The following is a 20681-nucleotide window of genomic DNA, read 5'->3' as shown; positions in this document are numbered from 1 at the left end:
AGTTATGGAATTAAAACCAGAGAATCATGCATTTTCAACACAGTTTTGCAACAGGAATTTGGGGGTACAGGTCTGTAACAGCCTCCTTGGGCACAGTTGGAGCCTTTACCCATCCGACTGCCAGGATTAAAGCGAGGCGCTTCAAAGGGAGGGGGGGCTGATGATGGGAAAAACGCTGCAAGTGAGCTGAATGTTGTTAACCAAACCCCAGAACAAACCATGCTGAAGGACCTGGAAGTTTTTATACTTTGGCTTTAAGATATTAAAAGCTAAAAAAAAAAAAAAAAAAAAAAAAAAAAAAAAAAAAAAATAGAGAGAGAGAGAATGATTGGAAGGGAGGAGGCGCTGTGGGTGTTGGCGCTGTGACTCGCTGAGGGGAGCCGGCTGTGTGCAGCGCCAGGCTGGCCTGCCCTGCTCGCCCGGCAGCTTACCGTGCCCAGGTGGCCTGGGCTGTCCCTGCTGTCCCAGGTGACCTGTGCCACCTGCTGTCCCTGCTGTCCCAGGTGGCCTGTGCCACTGCTGTCACTGCCTCCCAACACCGCGCCTCATGCACGATGCCCCGGCCACCTCCGCCAGCCCCGCCGTGCCGTCAGTAGAGCCGCCCAAGGTAACGCTGCCGTCTGTGCCTTTTTTGTTTGTTTGTTTGTTTTTTCCTTCATTTTCCTCCTCGTAACGTTTTTAATCTCTAACGCCTTTACTGCCGGTACGTTTTCAGAGCACTAACTGCTTAATATGCGGCTTAGCCAGGTCGCTTTCTGCTGTAATGAGAGCTGGCTGCTGTGCCTCTCACTGACCCGCAGCTGGGCGCTCTTGCTCTCAGGGGTTTTCAGTGAGAGGAGCCGCTCCCACGCCCATTCCCGGACCGGGACCTAGCGGACAGACCCGCTCACCTCCCCAGCGCCCACCCTCCTGGGGGTTTGAGCGGAACGGCCGCGATTTGGGATTCTGATCACAATCTGCATTTCGGAGCTGCCCGGAACCTCGGCGGCGGGGCGGCTGTTTCCCGGGCGGCGGGAGGCTCGGCTGCGGAGCGCGTCCGGGCGTTCCCGGAAACAGGCGGGGAATTGGGGGTGGCAGGAGCGGCTGTCCCGGCCCGGCACCAGGCAGGGACTTGGGGGAGGCTGTCCTGCCCCGGCTCCTGCTCCCGGCTGCCGGCAGGGAATTGGGAGCGGCTGTCCCGGCCCGGCTCCTGAACCCAGAAGCCGGCCGGGAATTGGGAGCGGCTGTCCCGGCCCGGCTCCTGAACCCAGCAGCCGGCCGGGAACTGGGAGCGGCTGTCCCGGCCCGGCAGCCCTCAGGGAATTGGGAGCGGCTGTCCCGGCCCGGCTCCTGAACCTAGCAGCCCTCCGGGAATAGGGAGCGGCTGTCCCGGCCCGGCTCCTGACCCTAGCAGCCCTCAGGGAATAGGGAGCGGCTGTCCCAGCCCGGCTCCTGCTCCCGGCGTGGTTCGTGGTTCTCAGCGGGAACTGGCAGCCTCGGGACCGGGCATTCCTTTTGCCGCGGCTGCCTTTGGGTTGAGAGTTTTAGGCTGTTTTCAGATATAAAAGTGTCTGGAAACGCTTCGCCGAGTCAGCCCGGTGACCTGCAGTTTCAGCCGGTGAACAGAGCTCTTAATTCGCCGATAAACCCGGAGTGTGTTGGGCGGGAAAGACGCGAGATTAGCAGTGGTTCCGATGTCCCCTCGCTGTGTTGGGAGTAAGGAGCCAGCTCCCATCCCGGCTGCCAGGCATCCCTGGGTCACAGTGGGCTCCCAATTCCAGCCTGCCCTGGGGAAGCGTGGTTGGAAAGCGGCTGTCCACACCTGCGGTCAGTCCCGGAGGATGTCCCGGAGCGGCGGGCGGTGCTCGGAGCACGGGGAGATGTGACCTCCATCCCCCATCGCAGCCAGTCCTCTGTGCAATCATTGCTCCCGCTGCCTTGCACGGCTGCGCCTTCCAGGAATAACCCTGGGAACTACAAGGAAACAGCGAGGTCTGAAATGTTGGTATTGACAGCAGCCCGTGGTGAGATGTTTTTATTAAATGTGGGGATTATAATAAAGTTATAATAATATTAATAAAGCTTTCTTAAGTAGGTTTATAAAATAAGAACTGTCTTTTCCACAAAAATAAGTTGTGCTTCCTTCCTGTCTTGTTTTTGCATTGTGCATTTTTTGTTTTGCACTTTTGTTTTTGCATATTGCATTTGTATTGCACGTTGTTTTTGCATTTTGCCTTTTGCACTCATAATGTTCCCATGCATGAAGGGGACATGTTTTAGGGGTGATTGTGGTGGCCTTGGTGGTCATGTGTGATTTTGAAGTACTTTGCCCTAGGAAAGATGATTGTCCTGATTTTTGGATGTGCTAATGACAACAGTGGGGCACCTCCATAGGGTACTGTTGGTCAGGGAAGGGAGTACAGAGAAAATAAATATTACAGCTAGAAATTTTTCCACCTTAAAAGACACCCTAGGTGCCTTTGTTGAAGACATCTGTGGGGTTTTTTTTTGTTTGTGTTTGTTTAGTTTTTTTGTTTGTTTTGGTTTTTGGAGGGGGATTGTTTGGGCTTTTTTTTTTTTAAGTTGGATTGGAGTTGGTTGGTTTTTTTGTGTGTTTTAAAATTTTTTTTGTGGGGGGGCTTGAGGTGGTTTGCTTTTCTTTTTTGTTTGTTAGTTTGGGGGTTTTTTGGTTTTTTGGTTTGGTTTGGGGTTTTTTTGTTAGTAAAATAATCTCCAAACTTGCAGCTTCCTGCTTCCAAATTAGCTTCCAGCACATGAATGAGAGAGCTGGCAACTACCTTAGGAGCCCTAGGCTCTGGAACAATGTTTATTTGGGGGATTAGGGACTGCAGTTTGCCATCACTGTCACCAAAAACTGTGTCTCAAAGCCAAACAAAAATTACATGCTCATAAAAAAATAAACCCATGTAGTAAAATTTGGGGGTTTCTTAGTAATGATCCCATAGCCAGTTCTCCTGCCAAGACAGAGTCTTTCTTGTACTTCAGACATAATAGATGATACAGAAATTAAGGTTGTTTTTTTTTTTTTTTTCTCAGTAAGTATTTTAAAAAAATCTCTCATACCCTGCAGTCTGGTCATGTAGCCAGGTGGCTCTCAGAGGGCTTTTTGTGAGCAGGCTGTCATGTGGAAGTCTGGTTTCCACAAACTGGATTGAAAATTATGAAAAAAATAAAATCAAGAAACTCATTAATTGACTTGAAATGACTTGTAGTTTTAGTGGATGTGGTAAATTTTATCCTGAATTTAGACACAAGAATTTTTTAGCTGCATTAATAGCTGCATCTCTGTTATATCAGTCCTATAGCATTTGGAAGCTTAACTGGAGTGTGCTGGGTTTGCACACTTGTCCTTTGGCAGGTTTGTTTCCATCAGTGCCTTGCTTCACTGGCATGTGACACATGGAGCCTTGATATTCAAACATTTGATAGGAATAAAGAGAAAATATCAACAGTAATACATCTGATTTTGGCTTTTTCTAAGGTAGAAGCATTAAGAATTATTTTGCTTTTTGTTTTATTCAGGGCTCAGAGATGGATTCACCAGAAGGGGCCACCATTAGAAGTGAGCAGAAATACAGGTAACTTGTATGAGAGTTGATACAAAACTGTCTCTTAATGAAAATCTGAAACCACAGTGGGATTAAACTACTGAACATTGAATACATGAACAACATCATGCCAGAAAACTTGAAATTATCCCAGGAGCTAGTTTCTTCACTGACCAAGTACTTCATGCTCACTCAAGTTTTTTATGAGAAGTAAACAATGAGATGAAAAAAAATTGGGCTAAATGTAGCAGGAAGGCATAGGGCCATCAAACATATTTTATTTGTAGGCACAAGCTGGCAACCATACCTACATGTTTATTGCTTTGCCTGAGGCCATTTTAAGTTGAACATTATAGTTTGACCTACATAGTTTCAGATGATTGTGAAATAAGATGTGTTAATCATCTTTATTACCACGTTACCAGGAACTGAAAATCTGTAAAGGCAATTTGGAAAGTCAGGGCAGTTCTGAGTTTCTGTACTACTGAAGTCCTTGTTTGTACAGAGTGATTTTCTGTATGGTTTGTATGCATTTTCACTTATTTGCTGAGTAATCATGAAAGACAGATTTTCCTCACATTCCTCTGTGCTGGTTTATGCAGACTGTGGATGTAACACCAACACTCCTCTGAGAGGGATCTGTGGGTAGTAGTGTCAAAACAGTGAGTTGAATGAACCCTTGATCTGAACCAGCATGACTGCTATGTTCACATATCCTACAGTGATCAGAAATGAGAATAAAATATTCCACTTTTTCACTGAAAAAACCCAAAAGTTTATTTTATTGGAATAGTGTGGCTTGTCTCTTTCTATCACATACGTATTAGTTCAGTCATTGGACAATCTTTTGCCTACTTTTTTCAAAATTTCATTGGAAATGGTGTTTGGCTTGCCCAGTGGCCTGGAAATTGGCAATTGTCAGCTTGGATCTCAGAGATGGTGGTGATTTGAAGTTGTTGCCTTTTTTTGGCTGGCATTAACCATGCACATTTATTTATCTGAAATGGCAAAAAGGCATCAAGGCTATTTGTTGGTTTGGGGGAGGCCATGAGCTTCTGTGGCTGGAATAGAGGAGAATGTGTAGGAATGGAGAACTGTTGTGTAGGAATGGAGAACTGTGTTCCTGCTGGTTTGTTGGTGTTTTGCAGAAACTTTAATGGCTCAGGTGAACTTCTGGAGTCAGTCCCTGAGCTCTTCAGGCAAGCCAGGAAATGCACTGTGAGCAATGAACACTTTTGTTTTCTGTGTTTCAGAAAATTCTTAAAAAGTCTCATAAGAAAGCAGCCTCGGGACCTTCTCCTGGTGATTGGGACGGGGGTGAGTGCTGCAGTAGCCCCAGGAATCCCAGCACTCTGCTCCTGGAGGAGCTGCATTGAGGCTGTCCTTGGAGCAGCTGAGCAGTTGGAGGTGCTGCACCCGGGGGATGTCGCTGAATTCCGTAAGAAAGTGATCAAAGAGAGGGACCTGCTTGTGGTTGCACATGATCTCATCAGGAAGATGTCACCAGTGAGTATGTTTACAACCTCTGTTAATTTCTAAGCCTATCATGTGCTTTTGTTCTGTTATAAGGGAACATTTCTTCCAAAAGTTGATTTTTTAGTAGTCAAAATGGAAATTTTGTGAATAATCATTCTATTGTAAATGCAGGGCCACTGAGGAAGGAAGGAATGATGAGGAGGACTCCATCTTATCAGAAGGCTAATTTATTACTTTACTATAATATATTAAAGAATACTATACTATACCATACTAAAGAAAACAGAAAATATACTTACTGAATGCTAAAAAGATAATAATGAAAACTCGTGACTCTTCCCAGAGTCCCAACACAGCTTGGCCCTAATTGGCCAATGAGTCAAAACAACTCACACCAGAGTTCAATGAATCAACCACCTGTGGGTAAACAATCTCCAAACACATTCCACATGAGCACAACACAGGAGAAGCAAATGAGATAAGAATTGTTTTTCTTTTCTCCTAGACCTCTCCTGTTGCCTTTCAGCTTCCCAGGAAAAAAACCCTGGGCAAAGGAATCATGTTCAGGGAATGTGAATGCCACAATCATACAGCACATTGTACATTTTGGGGAGACTAAAATATCCCTGAGTTTTAGTATAAGTTACCATTCATCAGAATTAATGCAAACAGGAGTCCTGACTATTAAATATTTGCTGTAATGTTTTTGAGATTGAAAGGGGAATTTCTAGATCTGTGGCTATAACTATAAAGACCCTGTAAGTACAAGTAGGCCTTGAGCCTGCTGCTGGCCTTGGGGCCACACACTGTGAATCACCAGTGCAGATCACACTTTCCTGAGGACAGCCCATGCATGCCCAGTCTCACTCATCCATCTGAGTTTCCAGAGGTTTTCAAATGGTGTTAAGACCTTTGCCAAGTCTTCCTTCTAGTTTAAATAATCTGAGAGACAGATATAGTGCTAAGTGTAGGCTGGGGTGAGCCTCTTAGCAGCTCCAATGTGACAGTAAGTCTGCATGTGCTCAGAGCACATATTTAATAAAATTTTTTTAGCCAGGAATGAAAACACAGAAACTGCTGCCCCCTCCCATCCCTCTTTATACTATATCCCAGGGATATCCAGGATATACTGAATAACTCAATACTGATAAAATACTGGTGTGTCTGAACCCAGGGTAAGCTAATTTACTGTTGTTCTATTGTACTTGTATTACAAGCTCTCTTGAGAAATCCAGAAAATTGTTTGGAGCTACACTAAGTAGAGGCAAGAGCACTGGAACAAATTGAGATGTGTTTTGGGTGGTTTTGGTTGGTGTGCTGTTCAAGCCCTCTTTTACAGGAATGCTTTGGCACTAGGTGGCCAGGTGGTGTGGGTTCCTGTGGGAGGCAGCTGTAACAGAGCACACGGGCCTGATGCAGTGTTCCTCTCCTCTCTCCTCAGCGTACCGGGGACACGAAGCCCAACTTCTTCCAGGATTGCTTAATGGAGGTGTTTGATAATTTAGAGCAACACATTCAGAACCCTGTGGTTCTGCAGTCCATCCTGAGGCTCATGGAAAGAGGCACAATGGTTCTGACTACAAACTATGATAATCTGCTTGAAATATTTGGTCAGCAACAGGGTAAACCTATGGAATCTTTAGACCTTAAAGATAAGGATAAGGTACGATGAGAGCAGTAAATTAGATTTAATTTATGACAAGTTGGCACATAAGCTGCACTAAAAGATGTTTTCCTGTTTAAAGAGTCAAGACTAAAAGTTGTTAATTGTTAAAGCATGTCTATAAATTACAGCAGATGCCCAGACATTTCTTTTATGTATCTCTTTATTCTGAATAATCTGATAACAGTTACCAAGGAGAATTTCAGTGACATGTTTGCCAGCCAGTTCCCTTTCATTTACTGGAAAAACCCACAAATTATTTAACTTGTGTAAAGTCATTGTTAAAATTTCAAATGGAATTTCACCTGGCTGGTAATTAATTTGCTGTTCATACCTTTCTGTCAGTGCTGCTGGAACTTGCTTCTTGGTTGACTGGCTGTTTAACCCAAAAAGCCAGAGACAGCTGCAGTAGCAGCCATCACCTCTTTGTTATGATTTAAAGTGAGCTGTGTAATTGGTAATTACAATCTCTTGCTGTAGGAAAGTGCAAAAGGAGTTGTTTTTGCTTTAAGTGGTTTCTAAGTCAGTTCAGCTGTATAGTTTTGCAGATTCATGGTGAGTGTGGTATATTATAACAAAAGGATGTATCTTGCATGATGTGCTTTAGGTTCTTCAGTGGGCAAGGGGCCATGTAAAATATGGAGTTCTTCATATTCACGGCTTATATACAGATCCCTGTGGAATGGTGCTTGATCCCTCAGGATATAAAGATGTTACTCAAGATCCTGAAGTCATGGTTTGTATGGTCTTTAAAATTTTTGCCAAACAATTTTCTTTAATCACTGCAGACAAGATACCTAAGGCTCTGTGGGATCATATAAATTAAATACTTGGGGACCAGAGGAACTATTCAGAATTATCCAGGAACATGGCTCTGTTTCAAGGGCAGTCTGTGCCCTTGGCTGTGTAAATCACAACCAAACCCCTCAGCTGGATGTCACAGTGTATTTATCTCTGGAAAGAACAGGAGCCTCAAAATACACCAGGACAAGGATTCATCATCATATGATTGCTAGGTTTCTTAGGGGTTTAAACTGGTACCAGGATCTTGGACTTAATGTTGTGTTAGCTGTTATGGGAAGTCAAACATCTGGTCAGGAATATTCATTTTCCATATTTGGAGGTTGATTTACGATATTCTGTCACCACAATCCTTTCAATTTAAATTCCCTTGCTGCCAACACTTACATGCCTATTTAAATCCCATGGAATGGCCGGAGCTGGAGGGGACCTTAAAGATCATAGTGTTCTAACTCCCATATTTGTATTATAATTTTGCCTGGTTTTATGTGTAGGAACAATGGTTTTGAAATGTCAGTTTGGCCTGGTCCAAAATATTTACTTTTTTCAGGTCACTAGTGAGGTTCTGCTCTGCTAGTCCTTTTCTGGCTGATGTATTTTAAAAGTTCTGACCTTGGCTTTTGTCTGCTGAAGTAAATGTGGCTCTTCTTTCTTTCTGTTCCTTCACAGGAGGTTCTTCAGAACTTGTACAGAACCAAGTCTTTTTTGTTTTTGGGCTGTGGAGAGACTCTGCGTGACCAGATATTCCAAGCTCTTTTTCTTTACACAGTGAAGAACAAAGTGGATCTAGAACATTACATGTTGGTGCTTAAAGAAAATGAAGACCACTTTTTTAAGCTCCAGGCAGATATGCTGCTGCATGGAATAAAAGTGGTGTCTTATGGGGACTGCTTCCAACAATTCCCAGAATATGTCCAGGATCTGACTGCTCAAATCTGCAAACAGAGAAGTCCAGGTAATGTGGCCTCTTCAACAGCACAATCTGGAGCAGGTACTGGGCAGTTTGCCCTGCCTGAACACTGCAGCTGATCCAAGACACTGACCTCATGTGCAGCTTTGTTGCTTGTGAGGGACATGCAGAGTTGGAGCATGTGGCCAAACTGTAATTAGATTTTTTTTTTTTTTTTAATCTGTGGATTTTGGAGGTCTGTGGATTCTTGCAAATTTAATCTTGAATTCTGGATTTGTCTCTTTGTTAGTATTTGGTAAAGATGTTAACATATATTTATGAAGTGAACTACTTCAGCTTATTGAGTATTACATTGTCAGAAATCTGACTTGTCAGGAAAAGAGATTAAGAGAATTGAAGGAATTAGCTGGTGGGATAAGCTGGTTGAGCCACAATATCTGAGTGAGCATAGAATGGGAAATTAAATCACTACATCCAGTAAGTGTGTGGCTTAGTACACTTAGGGTTGTGAAGAGAATGAAGAGAAACAACTGTATGTCTGAGGAAAGAGATTTCTTTAATGTTTTCCAAACAAGGAAAACATTAAAAAAAATCTCTTTCCTCAGACATACAGAGGAATGTATGTTTTGGTTTATCCTGAGAACAGAGGAAAATAACTAAATGACCTTGGGAAGAATCACTATTTGACAGCTCTTCTATTTATCATTTCAGTGAAACTGTTTTGTCTAAAATTATTCCTCTGGTGCATAGGAGGAACCTTCTCCTGAAAAGTGTGTGTCCAAATTAATATCCTGGTTTTTGTGACTTGATGCATATTCCAATTATGTTTTTCTTTCCATGAGGGCTAGAAAAAAAATATTTATCACACCACTGAGATTTCAGGAAGTTTGTCTGCAGCGTGATTTGCATCAGACTTGTGAGAAGAGGGACCTTACTCAGATTTAAAAACCTTGTGATCTCATTTACAAGTCAAGATCCCAAACAAAGCCATTTTCAGGTGTGCAGAACTGCTCTGTACATCACCAAACTGTCAGGGTTTGGTTTATTGTGCCTATTTACAATCTCCCTTCTAAAATGTAGTAGGGGGAGTTTGTTACAAGGGTTATATTAAGGAAAAGAGAAATGCAAAACCAAGATAAGCCTGATGCAGACTGGGACTACAGGAATAGGAACACAGCAAACCACAAGCAGTCCAGGAATCCTGGAATGCCTTGAGGACCACTTCCTAGGAGAGGTGAAAAAGAGCCCAGCAGAGGAGAGGCTCAGCTGGACCTGAGGTCAGGGTTGGTAGTAGTCTGGGCTGGAGTAATCATGTCCTGGTGGAATTCTCAATCTGCTAAACCATGAATGAAGTTGCTTAGCCATATGATGTGAAAATCTCTTGTCAACTGGGGAAGTTCCCACTGACTGGAAAAGAGGAAACATAAACCCTACTTTTAAAAATGAAAAAAGGAAAACTTGGGGGATGTGGGAAAAAATGGGCTGGATGGTCACACACGGGGCTGTGGGCAGTGGTTTTATGTGTGGATGGAAACTGATGGGAGCTGTGTCCTCCAGGAGTCTGTGTTAGGACCAGGACCATATAACAGCTTTGATGGGGTGTAGACAGTGAGCTTGAGTGTCCTCAGCAGACACCAGCAAGCTGAGGGCTGTGGCTGTAGGGAAGGGGTCACACCCAGAGAGATCTGGAGAGGTAGGGTTGTGCAATCACCAAGTTCAGCAAGGCCAAGGTCCTGCAGCTGGGTCAGGGCAATGGCAAGCACAAATCCAGGCTGGGGATGAGAAGATGAAGCAGCCCTGAGAGAAGGACTTTGGGGTGCTGGTGGTCAGAGCTGGACATGCCCTGGCCATGTGTGCTGGGACCCAGAACCCCCCTGTGCTGGGCTGAGCCCCCAGCATGGGCAGCAGGGGAGGGGGATTCTGCTTCTCTGCCCTGCTCAGGTGAGACCCCACCTGCAGAGCTGCCTTGAGCCTGCGGGTCCCCAACATCAGAAGGACGTGGAGCTGCTGGAAGTGGGTCCAGAGGTGGGCAACAAATATTATCAGGGGCTGGAGTAACTCTTCTTTGGATACAGGCTGTGAGAACTGGGGGTGTTCAGCTTGGAGAAAAGAAGGCTATAGGGAGATCTTACAGCTGCCTTCCAGTGCCTAAAGGAGCTCCCAGAGAGCTGGAGAGGGACTTTGGACAAGATCACATGGGGATAGGACAAGGGTGAATGCTCTTTCAGACTGAAAGGGCATAGATTTAGATTAGATATGAAGAGGACATGTTTTTGTGATCAGAATGGTGAGACCCTGGCACAGGTTGCCCAGAGCAGCTGTAGCTGCCCCTTCTCTGGAAGTGTTCAAGGCCAGGCTGGATGGGGCTTAGAGCAGCCTGGGATAGTGGAAAGTGTCCCAGCCCCTGGCAGGAGGGTAGAACTGGATGAGCTTTAACATCCCTTCCAACCCAGACCATTCTGGGATTCTAAATACAACCTTGCTGTTTTGGGATGGTGCATGAAAGTATAAAAACTGGTGCATGAAAGTATAAAAACTTCCTGGGTGCTCATGTGTGTTGCTGATGTCTCTTACACTTCTCTAGATGCTGACCGGGTGGACAGCACTACGCTGTTGGGTAAGTAACATTTTTATTTTCACAGAAAGTTCCATAATCCTACCAACACAACAAAAACACCCCTCTTATTTCCAAAGTAATTAAGTAATAACTGTGCAGAGCTCTGATTTAGCTCTTAGAGTTTGCTGAATGCTCTTTTTTACTCTCTAGTTTTCTTTTTGCCTAGCAGCAGGTAACTGATGGCCTTTTCAGGTCTATCAAATGACAAATGACAGTACCTCAGAGGACTCTGGGGAATGTTAATAACTTTTTAGATACATTTTCTGGAGCTTTTACATGCTAACATCAATGAGATTTTTGGCTTAGATTTCCAAATACAGGTTTCTGTTCCAAAAGCCTTCCTTAAGGGGGTCAAGGAAGAGTGAATCTCAAGGGTGTGGTACTGAAGGTGGTTTTACAGCTGGGCTGTTCGGGTTGCTGCTTTGTGATATTTCTGTGAATAACCCACCCAAGCAATAATACATTCCAATTGATGGAAAAGTGAAACAGCTTAAGAAGATTCCACTCCTGAGAGATCTGTGCTGCTGCAGCCAACATCAGAGTTGTATAGAAGTATCACTCGGTACTGTATGCAAGGGCCTTGGGCAGTGCAGGAGGTGTAAACCCTGCTCTTTCCCAATCAAAAAGCACACAAGCTCCACGACTCTTGTGTGCAGGTGTAAAGCCAGAGATTAGTTTTGTAATTCCAATGGGATTTTAAACTTACCTTTCTCTCAACTAAGTTCATCAATCCCAACTTCAATCAAGTACAATTAGGCAGAACAGAAACAAAACCGTCAGTACGATTTATTCCAGTCCCTCTTAACATCACTTTTAACTGTCTTCTTTTACTAACTTTTTAGTATCATCTTTAGGTAGTTTTAGCACCTGTTTACTTGTAGTTCAGAATACAGACCTAGTAAAAAACCCAAGAGGATTTGTGCATGTAATACCCCACAACCTTTTGCTTTTGAAGGAATTTCTATTCCATTCACGTTGCTCCCCAGTTCTGCTGTTTATGTACTTACAACAGCAGATTTTTGCTGCAGACTTCAGGGATGGTTCAAGTTGGGATCACTGGGGTAATATATTTCAACCCTCCAGCTCAAGCTGGGGCCTCTGAGTAAGGGATCCAGACTCAAGTGTGATCTTCACAGGTATTAAATTAGCTTTGGCAAAAGGCAGCTGAATCCTGAGCTGAGTCCCTGTTGTTTGTGTCAGTACTAAAGATCATTTTTGGGGGAGAGCTTGAGCTCAGACATTTAGCAGGGTTAATGTTACACGTAATTCAGAATCCAAATATGAAAACCTCAGGAGACCAGGATTGTGTTTATCTTGCTAGCTGGTGCTTAGAATAAAAAGTACACCAAGCACATGGAAATGGCAATATTAATGTGTTTTCTTTCCCCTCTCTTACCCCAGGAACATCATGCGTGGACTGTGCTAAAAGGAAGTTAGGAGAAAGTGGCACTGATTCTCCTAAGAGGAGCAAGCAGTCAGATATACCCACTCTTGAATGAAAAAACTCCAGACACCAAAGGCCCACCCCAGAAGCTTTTTAAAAGTAGGTGTTTTACATCTGCTGCATGGCAAGTTTTGAGCTGGTATTTTCATGATTTTAAGTGGAATAAAATTGTACATACTAGATTTCTCTTTTTCTAAAGCCATACATGTGTCATGTGTAAAGTTTGAGAGTAAAATGAGTCATTTCCCCTGGCCTGGAGGGCAAGGGCTGGGTCTGGCACGTCTTTACTCTCTTGTCACACAACCACCTCTTGCAGCTGCTATAAAGTGCTGCTTTGGTCAATGACTAATCAGGCTCTTGTGGATCCTGATGATCAGCTCAGAATGATTCACCTGTTGTTTCAAGCCAAGCAAAATCCATCACTTGCACTGAGGTATTTAAACCCTCAGGAGGGTTTAACTAGTGGTAGCCAAATCAAAGTCATGCAAATCCTTATCACAAGGATTTGATCTGGGTCCACAATAGGAAATACCAACCCTCCCCTTGGTAAGGATCAGCTTACACCCAGCACTGGTGATTCTTCCCTTGTAGATACTGCTGAACTGTAGCTTGTCCAGCAGCCTCCTCCTCCTGAGAGCCATCTACTGTATCCTCAAAACCAGATTCTGAAATAAGGCACTGATGCTGACTCCTGCCTCAGAGTAAATTATTTTATTCAGTGAAGTGTGGCAATAACACAAGTATTTGATGAACATCTCTATCCTGTGAAACATGTTACTCTCCTGCTCAGACAATCGTCCTCCCTGAGGCAGGATCCTCACAGGCCCAGCACAAACCCAGGGCTCACAGCACACGACAAGGTAGGTATGTGTAAGCAACCCACAGGACAAAAGGAACCTGCTCTGAACACAAGATAAAATTATTAACAGCCAAAAACCAAGGGAAGCTCTTCAGCACACACAGAGGTGGAACATAAACCAGATAAAGTGATTCCAGCTTTCAGTTTTCTTTACAGAACTTCATTAACTTTAGATGAAAAATTTATTAACTTCCATCTGCTTAGATGAAAAACAGCAAGCAAAGTAACTTTAGTGTACTGGGACAGCTACATAATAACATTTTTAATAACATTTTAAATACATTTTAATGTATTTATTTATATATCTGTATTTCATGTGCCTCTATAGCATGACTCATTCTTTCCACTTCTGTACGAGGTGAAATAGCTCAGAGGTGAAATTTTTCAAGGTTACATCACAGCTCTAGAGCTGCATGCCAAGTTTTTGTACAGTTAACTAATACTTGTCTAAGGTTGCAGTGGAGAACTGAAGTCTGATTGTCACAGAAATCACCCAACACCAACACTCCAGCACCTTACTGTTTTAGAAAAGAGGAAATAATCCTGTTCTGAAGGCAAATAGAGGCAGCTACAACACAAAGGTCCTGAGTGGAGCAGTGAGCACCTGAACAGCATGCTGGAGCTATGGACTTTTCCTAAGAAAAACAAGAGGCTTGGTCTTTGGGATACTCTACTTATGGAAATGAATCTGCAGCACTTCTTAGAGCCAAAATACTTAGAATGAAAGCTCTGGGTACCAGTGTGCACACCACAGAAATAACCTCAGGCTCTGACTCCTTAACAAAACTGCATCAAGGAGTAGCAGTTGATTGCCTTAATATTTTGCAAAACTGCTTTAACTTGAAAAGTGAACATTTCCCTGGCAACCTCTAATAGCCCCATTCAAACTCAGGTTTGTAACAGTCAGGTGTGAACCCAGTTCCTGTTGTCACCTGGCCCTGATACCATCCATGCTCTATTGGAAGAGAGAAGCACGGCTGGGTTTCTCTGCTGTGTCCTGCTCTTCCTCCTCTGGGTACTCGGTAAGATCCAGGGTCAGGACTTGGCTGAACATAATATCATCGTGCTGGGAAGAGGGAGGAGCAGAGCATGTAACAAACACACTTCTGGTACTTGAAATAAGCATTTCATAACTATGAGATGCAATCATGAGTTGGAGTTCCCCAAAGGATGTTCCCCAAAGCTGGTGCCTGCACAGCAGGACACACCCAGCCACCAACTGTGTGCCTGGAGCCAGCACTTCAGGTGTGACCCAGCACTTCCACAACCCCATGAGCATTATTTACCCAGAATTAATTGTTACCTCAGGACACACTCCAATCAATGCATCTGCCTTGCAATAAAACTCTTCCTTCAGGGAAATAACTATCATTTGGAACTGTTCATGTGCCTGTTCTCTAATGAACCTTGAGACCTTTGGAAAGAAACCAAGTATTTCAGTTAGTTCTGGCAACCTGAAACAATGCTGTGATTAGGGAATAGTGAGGGAAGAACTGAACTGTGCTAGCTGCAGAATTCCACCATGATTGCTAAAACGAGAAACAAACCAGTTTGAAAAACCAGATATTTTGCATGGTTTTAAGACAACTCCTCAGGTGTGCTGCTTTTTAAAAACATTTAAGAAAATAATGGTTCATTCCAGTGAATAAAGCTATAAAAAGACAGCAATGACAATGAATAACAATTTTACTTCATGTAACTAGAAAGAAGGTGGAAATCCCTAAATAATATTTTTTTGAAAGTGTGAAAAGTTTGCTACTGGCTGTATAATAATCTTAAATTAGTTCACTGCAGACAGCAGCAAGTTTCTCAATGATAATGCAACTTAAAGGTACAAAGTTTAAGTTATTAACTGGTGAGATTACCCCAATATAAATTAAATGCTGCATAAAGGAAAAACAATACCTTTTTAATGAGTCCTCTGCCTGCACACTTCTATCTACCTGACATGGAAATTAATTTTTTACTGGAAGAACTGTTAGTAAGTTATGGGACAAACTCTTGTCAGCAAGTTACAAACTTCACAGTAATTTCAGAGTACAGTTCTAATTAGTGAGAGATCTGCTTTAATACATCATTAATTTGCAAGAATGGAGGGGATGGCAGAAGTACCATTTTCCTTTGTTTTTAATCATGTCACTGAGAGCCAAACCCTAAAACTTCCTTAGAGATCTTCATTATAGCCCCTCTACATCTCATCTGATGCTGCTGAAACACACTGCACAAAGTTAAAACAACCTCAGGACCTCTTACAGACTTGCATCCTGAGGATTTAGGGAATTTAGGTTCAGGAACCTCTCACAGTGAGTCAGTGATCTCCAAGAAGGAATTTATTCTATCTGGCAGGCACAAGTGGTAGAGCTTTCCAGATATCTATTCCAGATGCACCCTGCAAGCAAACTCTGGGGTACTTGGCACATCACTGTTAATGCCATCAGGGGAAAACCTAAAATATTTGCTGTTTAAACAACTGCTTTTGTTTGTTAGGCCCTACCAAGACTGACATTAGCAGTAATGCTAGTAGAAATACTGTTCTGAAAAAGAATGTTTCCACAGAAGAAAATCCAGGCATATGCAGGGAGCTTTAGGATTCCTCCCTACAAAATAATCCCCCTCAGAGGGGCTGCCATCCACAGCTGCAATCTCTGCTGTTTGTGCTACAACCTCAGTTCTTGCTACATTGAACAAATACTGCCAAAAAGGGAAAGAGAAATCAAGAGGGAAGGAAGGTGTTTTAATCAAGAAAAGTCATGTGACTAAAATGACTGGAGCAACAGCTTAATTGGTGCTAATGCAAAAATAGTTACTAAGCCAATTCCATCAAACAGTCCAGTGACAGAATGACTCTGTTTCCACGTGCAGACACACTCCTTGCTACTTCTTGGAGCCAAGGAAGCTCCAAGGCCTTATCAATTCCAAGCAGCACAATTCCCAGGTGCCCTCCAGGTCAGACTGTGCCACACAGGGTTACACAACACACCTCCACACCTTCACACTCCTCACATCCTCTCACCTTCAAATTTAGAGACCAATCAAACACACTTGGATTATGGAATTTAAAATTTTCCCATTTCTCACAGACTCATTATTTCAGCCCTAAATCCAATCTAATTTGAAACAGATTCAGTCAGGCTAAACAATCTCTGTATCCCAACACCCTGCAATGGAAGCCACCCTTTTATAGAAGGTACCAGATATTGTGAGTAAAAGAGCAACTTACTTTATCAATGTTTGTGTTGTCCAGTGCAGCATCTATCTCATCCAAAACAAAAAAAGGAGCTGGACGAAAACTGTAAAAGACAAGGAAGTATTTTGCATTGAGATACCAAAATGTTAATCACCATTCTAACTACTTAATCCATAAATAAAGTTGATAGTATTTTGCAATATTATTCTTATATTTATTGTAATTAAATAATTTAACATTTATCATTAAATATACAAGAAATTAATTAGCAGTTAATATTTTTAATTCACATGAAATTCTACATTGACTATATAAAGTCATGACAGATAAAGAACAAGGACTTCAGCAATGCTTGAACACTGCATTAGCACAATTTTTAACATGTGTATAAGCATAACACTGTCTCTTTCTATCACCTTCTTGCCCAGATACTTGGAGAATACCCCAACACTTTTTTTCCCCCCTGGATAATCCCAGAACAGTTCTCTCACCTGTGTACAGCAAACACAAGAGCCAGGGCTGCCACTGTTTTTTCCCCTCCTGACAAACTGTCCATGGGCATAAAGCGCTTGCCCGGAGCCACGCAGTGAAAGCCAATGCCTTCCAGATAGGGCTCCTCAAGATTTTCTGGACTAAGGAAGGCCTAGAAACAAATACATTTATTGTTAATAGTGAGATTTATCCAATTAATTAGATGGGTATTTTTCAGGTTTAAATACTGCCTGAGCTAGTGAGGAAACCACTGAGTTTGCTTTCCTTTTAGGGAAGCTGTTCATCCATTCTGAGAGCAGCAGTATCCAGTTCCCAGAGGAAATGTTTTTGTCAACAAACCAGGAACCAAGAGTAACAAAACCAGTATGGAAATGGTGCCACTTATTTGTTATTTCCAGACTTGCAACTACTGAACAAACTTGATTTTATCACCTTTTATGTAACTGCTTAGATTTTTAAAATTATTGAACTGTTAGACTTCAAAGGCAGATTTCTTCTCTTTTTTTTGCCTGGAAGACAATATATTTGCAAAACTGCCTTTTTTGGTGAAAAAAGGCAGTTTACAGAACCTACCTTTGAGCTGGACAAAGACTGCTTGTATTTAAGTCTTTTTCTGTACTTTGAATCTTGGTTCCCAAAGACAAAATTTAAAAGCATTATTTTAAAGGAACCACCATTTTCCCAACCACTAAAGGTATGATGGGTAAGGTCTTTGCTAGATGCTTTATTTTTCTCTTTAATAGAAGAGACAATAAAATAATACAGACTCTTTCCCTCTGTGTAACTGGAGACAGGCAAGAGACATTTCCTTTCTTAATCCTCATTTCAAACGTCTCCTCTCAGATCACAGACATCATGAAAAAAAACCATACCAGCACACAACATCCTTTAAACATTCCACAGTCTATGGAATTTACCATAACCAAAGCATTTGGGAGTTCCCTCTTGACTTTCGGTATTAACACAGGAACAAGTAACAATGATAATTGTGAGAATTTTTCTACATGTTTCTTAAAAGTTGCAATCATATTGTATTACATCTGTTTATGTTTTCTAAATATTTAAAGTGGAGTAAAAGGTGCTTCAAAACCTTGTACAAAACACTAGCACTGACTTAAGATTTTCAGTTGTCAGTACTTATGATTATTATTAATGTAACTTGATGTGTAAACCAATGTTATTTTAACTGAAGTACTCAATTACATTTCACACTTGTGTTCTGATAATTTACAAGTGCTAAAAGCAAAGAGTTAAACTAAGCCAAGCTGAACAGTCCCCAGTTTTGCTCACAGATTACCTCTCTCTGTCTAATGTCAAGCATACTTAGGCCTATTGCCTATTCCTTCCCTGACCCTAAACATCTTTTAGGGTCAGGGAAGGAATAGGCAATTGTCTTTATTTCTGTGATTTTCTTCTTAAGGTCTGAGACTGTCTTTGGAAACTACAAGTGCTGCTTTATTCTAGGTAACAAAGCATCCAGTATGGCCTTCAAGGCACAGCCCCTGTGCACAACTCACCTGAGCACTACTGTTCCTGCAAAGCTTCTTGTAGATCCTGTCAATGGCTATGGAGGCATGCTCAAAGCACCTGCTAAACAGCTCATATCTTCTTTTTTTCACCTCTTCAAATTCCTGTTTGCATATTCTGGCCTCCTTTCTGCTGTTCTCAAAAGCTATGGGAAAAAAATAAAATCACAGGAATTACTCCTTAAGAAGTCTTTGAACAAATACACATAAAAAATGTATACTGAGTACCATGAACAGCATAAAAGAAAATACTTACTGCAGAAAAAGGAACATATCAATATAGTGTGAGTTTCCTTCCAAATTTCAAATGGAAGACCCACAAACCAGCAAAGTTGTGATGTATTCAATTTGTTCTGTGCCACATTTGAATGGAGCAAGAACAATATTCTCCTAATTCCTTCTGGGAACCAGGCCCTAAGCAGCACCAGCACTGACCTGGTACAGCTACAGAACCCCTTAAGTTTCTTACATTGTTAATATTGCAGAAATGCTCATGTATGAGTTTTGGACAACATACCTTCAGTTATGTAAGAAAAATTTAAGCACTTTTAACATTAAAGTCAGAACTTCTCAGAAAGCAAGTAAAAAACACTTTATGATGTCATGTGGGGAGCAAGTATCTTCCTAATCATTCAAACTTTATTTCAACAAACGACTCCACACTCAAGTGTATGTTAACAAATTGTTTACATATTATTAAAAAGATAACTGAGGATAAACACTTGAGCACAAAAAAATACTTTAATATCTGAAATGGGCAAAGCCAGCAGGACCAACCCCAAGAAGAGGAATTTCAATTAGGGTGGAATCACTAAAGTGCCTGACATGAAAGACTCAGTGTTACCGTCTATCGATTCTTGGAACTTGTCTCGCGCTATCTGTAACTTCTCTCCTGCTCTCAGGTTTGGAGCAGCTGTCTTCATTAATGTGGCCTCTTTAGATTTGATTTCTTGCTGCATTTGCTTCACTTGATCCTCTATGTCTTTATCAGATTCTAGTTCCTAAGGAAAAAAAAAAAAACAAACCAAAAACCAGAGCAATCTAATTTGCTTTTAGGCCAAGACATTTCAATACATACAGCAAGCACTTATGGTTTCTGATACAGCAAGCACTTATGGTTTCTGAAACAATTACCCACTCATTAATAACTTTGACTTGAAACACAACTGAAAAAACCACCCAGGTCTTATTTCTTCCAATGAGTCTACCAGGCCCTCACTCTTCTTCCCCAAGACCTTTAAACACAGGAAGCCAATTATTTTCTCTCAATTCCCTTTTTAAAATACAACACAGGAGCAGGATTAGTACTTCACTCCTTGATTTTTAAAGAAGAGGTTCTCAGTTAATTCTTTGAGATAAATTCTACTGATGACAGATTCATCCTTTGTTCTGTGTTTAGCCTCTGCCATTTAACTATTTTCCTCAAGATTAAAAATTAAAAAAAAAAATTACAAAACCTGCTGAGAAAAATGTGACCTAATGGGCTGTTAGACAGGGAAGGATGGGATGCCTTGGTCTCTGCAAATACCACAAACAGAAGGTAAACAACCCCCACAGCCACCCTTGGGTTCTGGAATTTTGAGCCGTACATATAAAGTTGGAACTTTGAGGCAGAAGGTAAAGGAGGAAGGAAAAAAAAAATCAAGGTTATTATATTAAGGTTATTATAATTAAGGTTATTATATATTATTATATATATTAAGTGTCTCAGTTCCATTTTTGTGGTTCAGGTAAGCTGTAAGTTAAAGCCAGTAACATGGGAAACTGACCTATCTAGAAGTCCCACACATCAATGCTCCATCATGAGTACAAAACCAGAGCACACATACACATGCACTTCAGCTTAGCAGTGGTTTTACCAAGTGTCACTTAAAGACTAGGGTGGAGAACAAAATAAACAACAAATAAAATACCTTTCACAAAAATAGAAATCAGACACTCCATCTCTAAAAATTTCAGACAAAAGATTACCTTTAGTTCAACTTCGAGGGTGCTGTAGTCTATCTGAATTCCCTCTTCCCTTTCATAGATCCCTAAAAGAGCCTGGGTTCCTTCTATTTCAGCTCCTGGCTGTAAGATGAAGGACATTTCAGTTCAGAAATACAACAGTTAACTTTGAAACTGTAAAACCAATTCATTACAAGATTTTAAAATTAAG

General features: G+C 41.9%; 2 protein-coding genes across 5 annotated transcripts in view; one reads left to right on the top strand and one right to left on the bottom strand.

Annotated features, from left to right (window-relative positions):
* Positions 1 to 338: 338 nt before the first annotated feature.
* Positions 339 to 12641, top strand: FAM118A (family with sequence similarity 118 member A). 4 transcript variants are annotated; one of them, XM_050986165.1, is made up of 9 exons: positions 339 to 468; positions 504 to 607; positions 3523 to 3578; positions 4802 to 5054; positions 6466 to 6687; positions 7295 to 7423; positions 8158 to 8443; positions 10983 to 11015; positions 12417 to 12641. In XM_050986165.1, the coding sequence occupies exons 2-9, from the start codon at positions 548 to 550 to the stop codon at positions 12512 to 12514; spliced, it is 1137 nt and encodes a 378-aa protein (XP_050842122.1). In that variant the 5' UTR covers positions 339 to 468; positions 504 to 547; the 3' UTR covers positions 12515 to 12641. The 4 variants fall into 4 exon arrangements, with proteins under 4 accessions (XP_050842122.1, XP_018775288.2, XP_009093353.1 ...); XM_018919743.2 differs by having other exon boundaries at positions 345 to 607; XM_009095105.4 differs by lacking the exons at positions 339 to 468; positions 504 to 607 and adding an exon at positions 1055 to 2003.
* Positions 12642 to 13155: 514 nt separating this feature from the next.
* Positions 13156 to 20681, bottom strand: part of SMC1B (structural maintenance of chromosomes 1B) — a 28228-nt gene continuing 20702 nt past the window's right edge. Inside the window, exons 19-25 of the mRNA XM_009095104.4 lie at positions 20495 to 20593; positions 19368 to 19524; positions 18515 to 18669; positions 16997 to 17148; positions 16539 to 16608; positions 14622 to 14732; positions 13156 to 14384 (exon numbers count right to left, since the gene is read on the bottom strand). Of these exons, the coding sequence (XP_009093352.2) occupies positions 14274 to 14384; positions 14622 to 14732; positions 16539 to 16608; positions 16997 to 17148; positions 18515 to 18669; positions 19368 to 19524; positions 20495 to 20593 (855 nt within the window). The 3' untranslated portion in view covers positions 13156 to 14273. The remainder of the gene's footprint in view (positions 14385 to 14621; positions 14733 to 16538; positions 16609 to 16996; positions 17149 to 18514; positions 18670 to 19367; positions 19525 to 20494; positions 20594 to 20681) is intronic.

Source organism: Serinus canaria, chromosome 1A, assembly GCF_022539315.1.
Source record: "Serinus canaria isolate serCan28SL12 chromosome 1A, serCan2020, whole genome shotgun sequence".
In the NCBI taxonomy this organism is placed as follows: domain Eukaryota; kingdom Metazoa; phylum Chordata; class Aves; order Passeriformes; family Fringillidae; genus Serinus; species Serinus canaria.
This window is presented reverse-complemented; position numbering and strand designations above follow the sequence as displayed.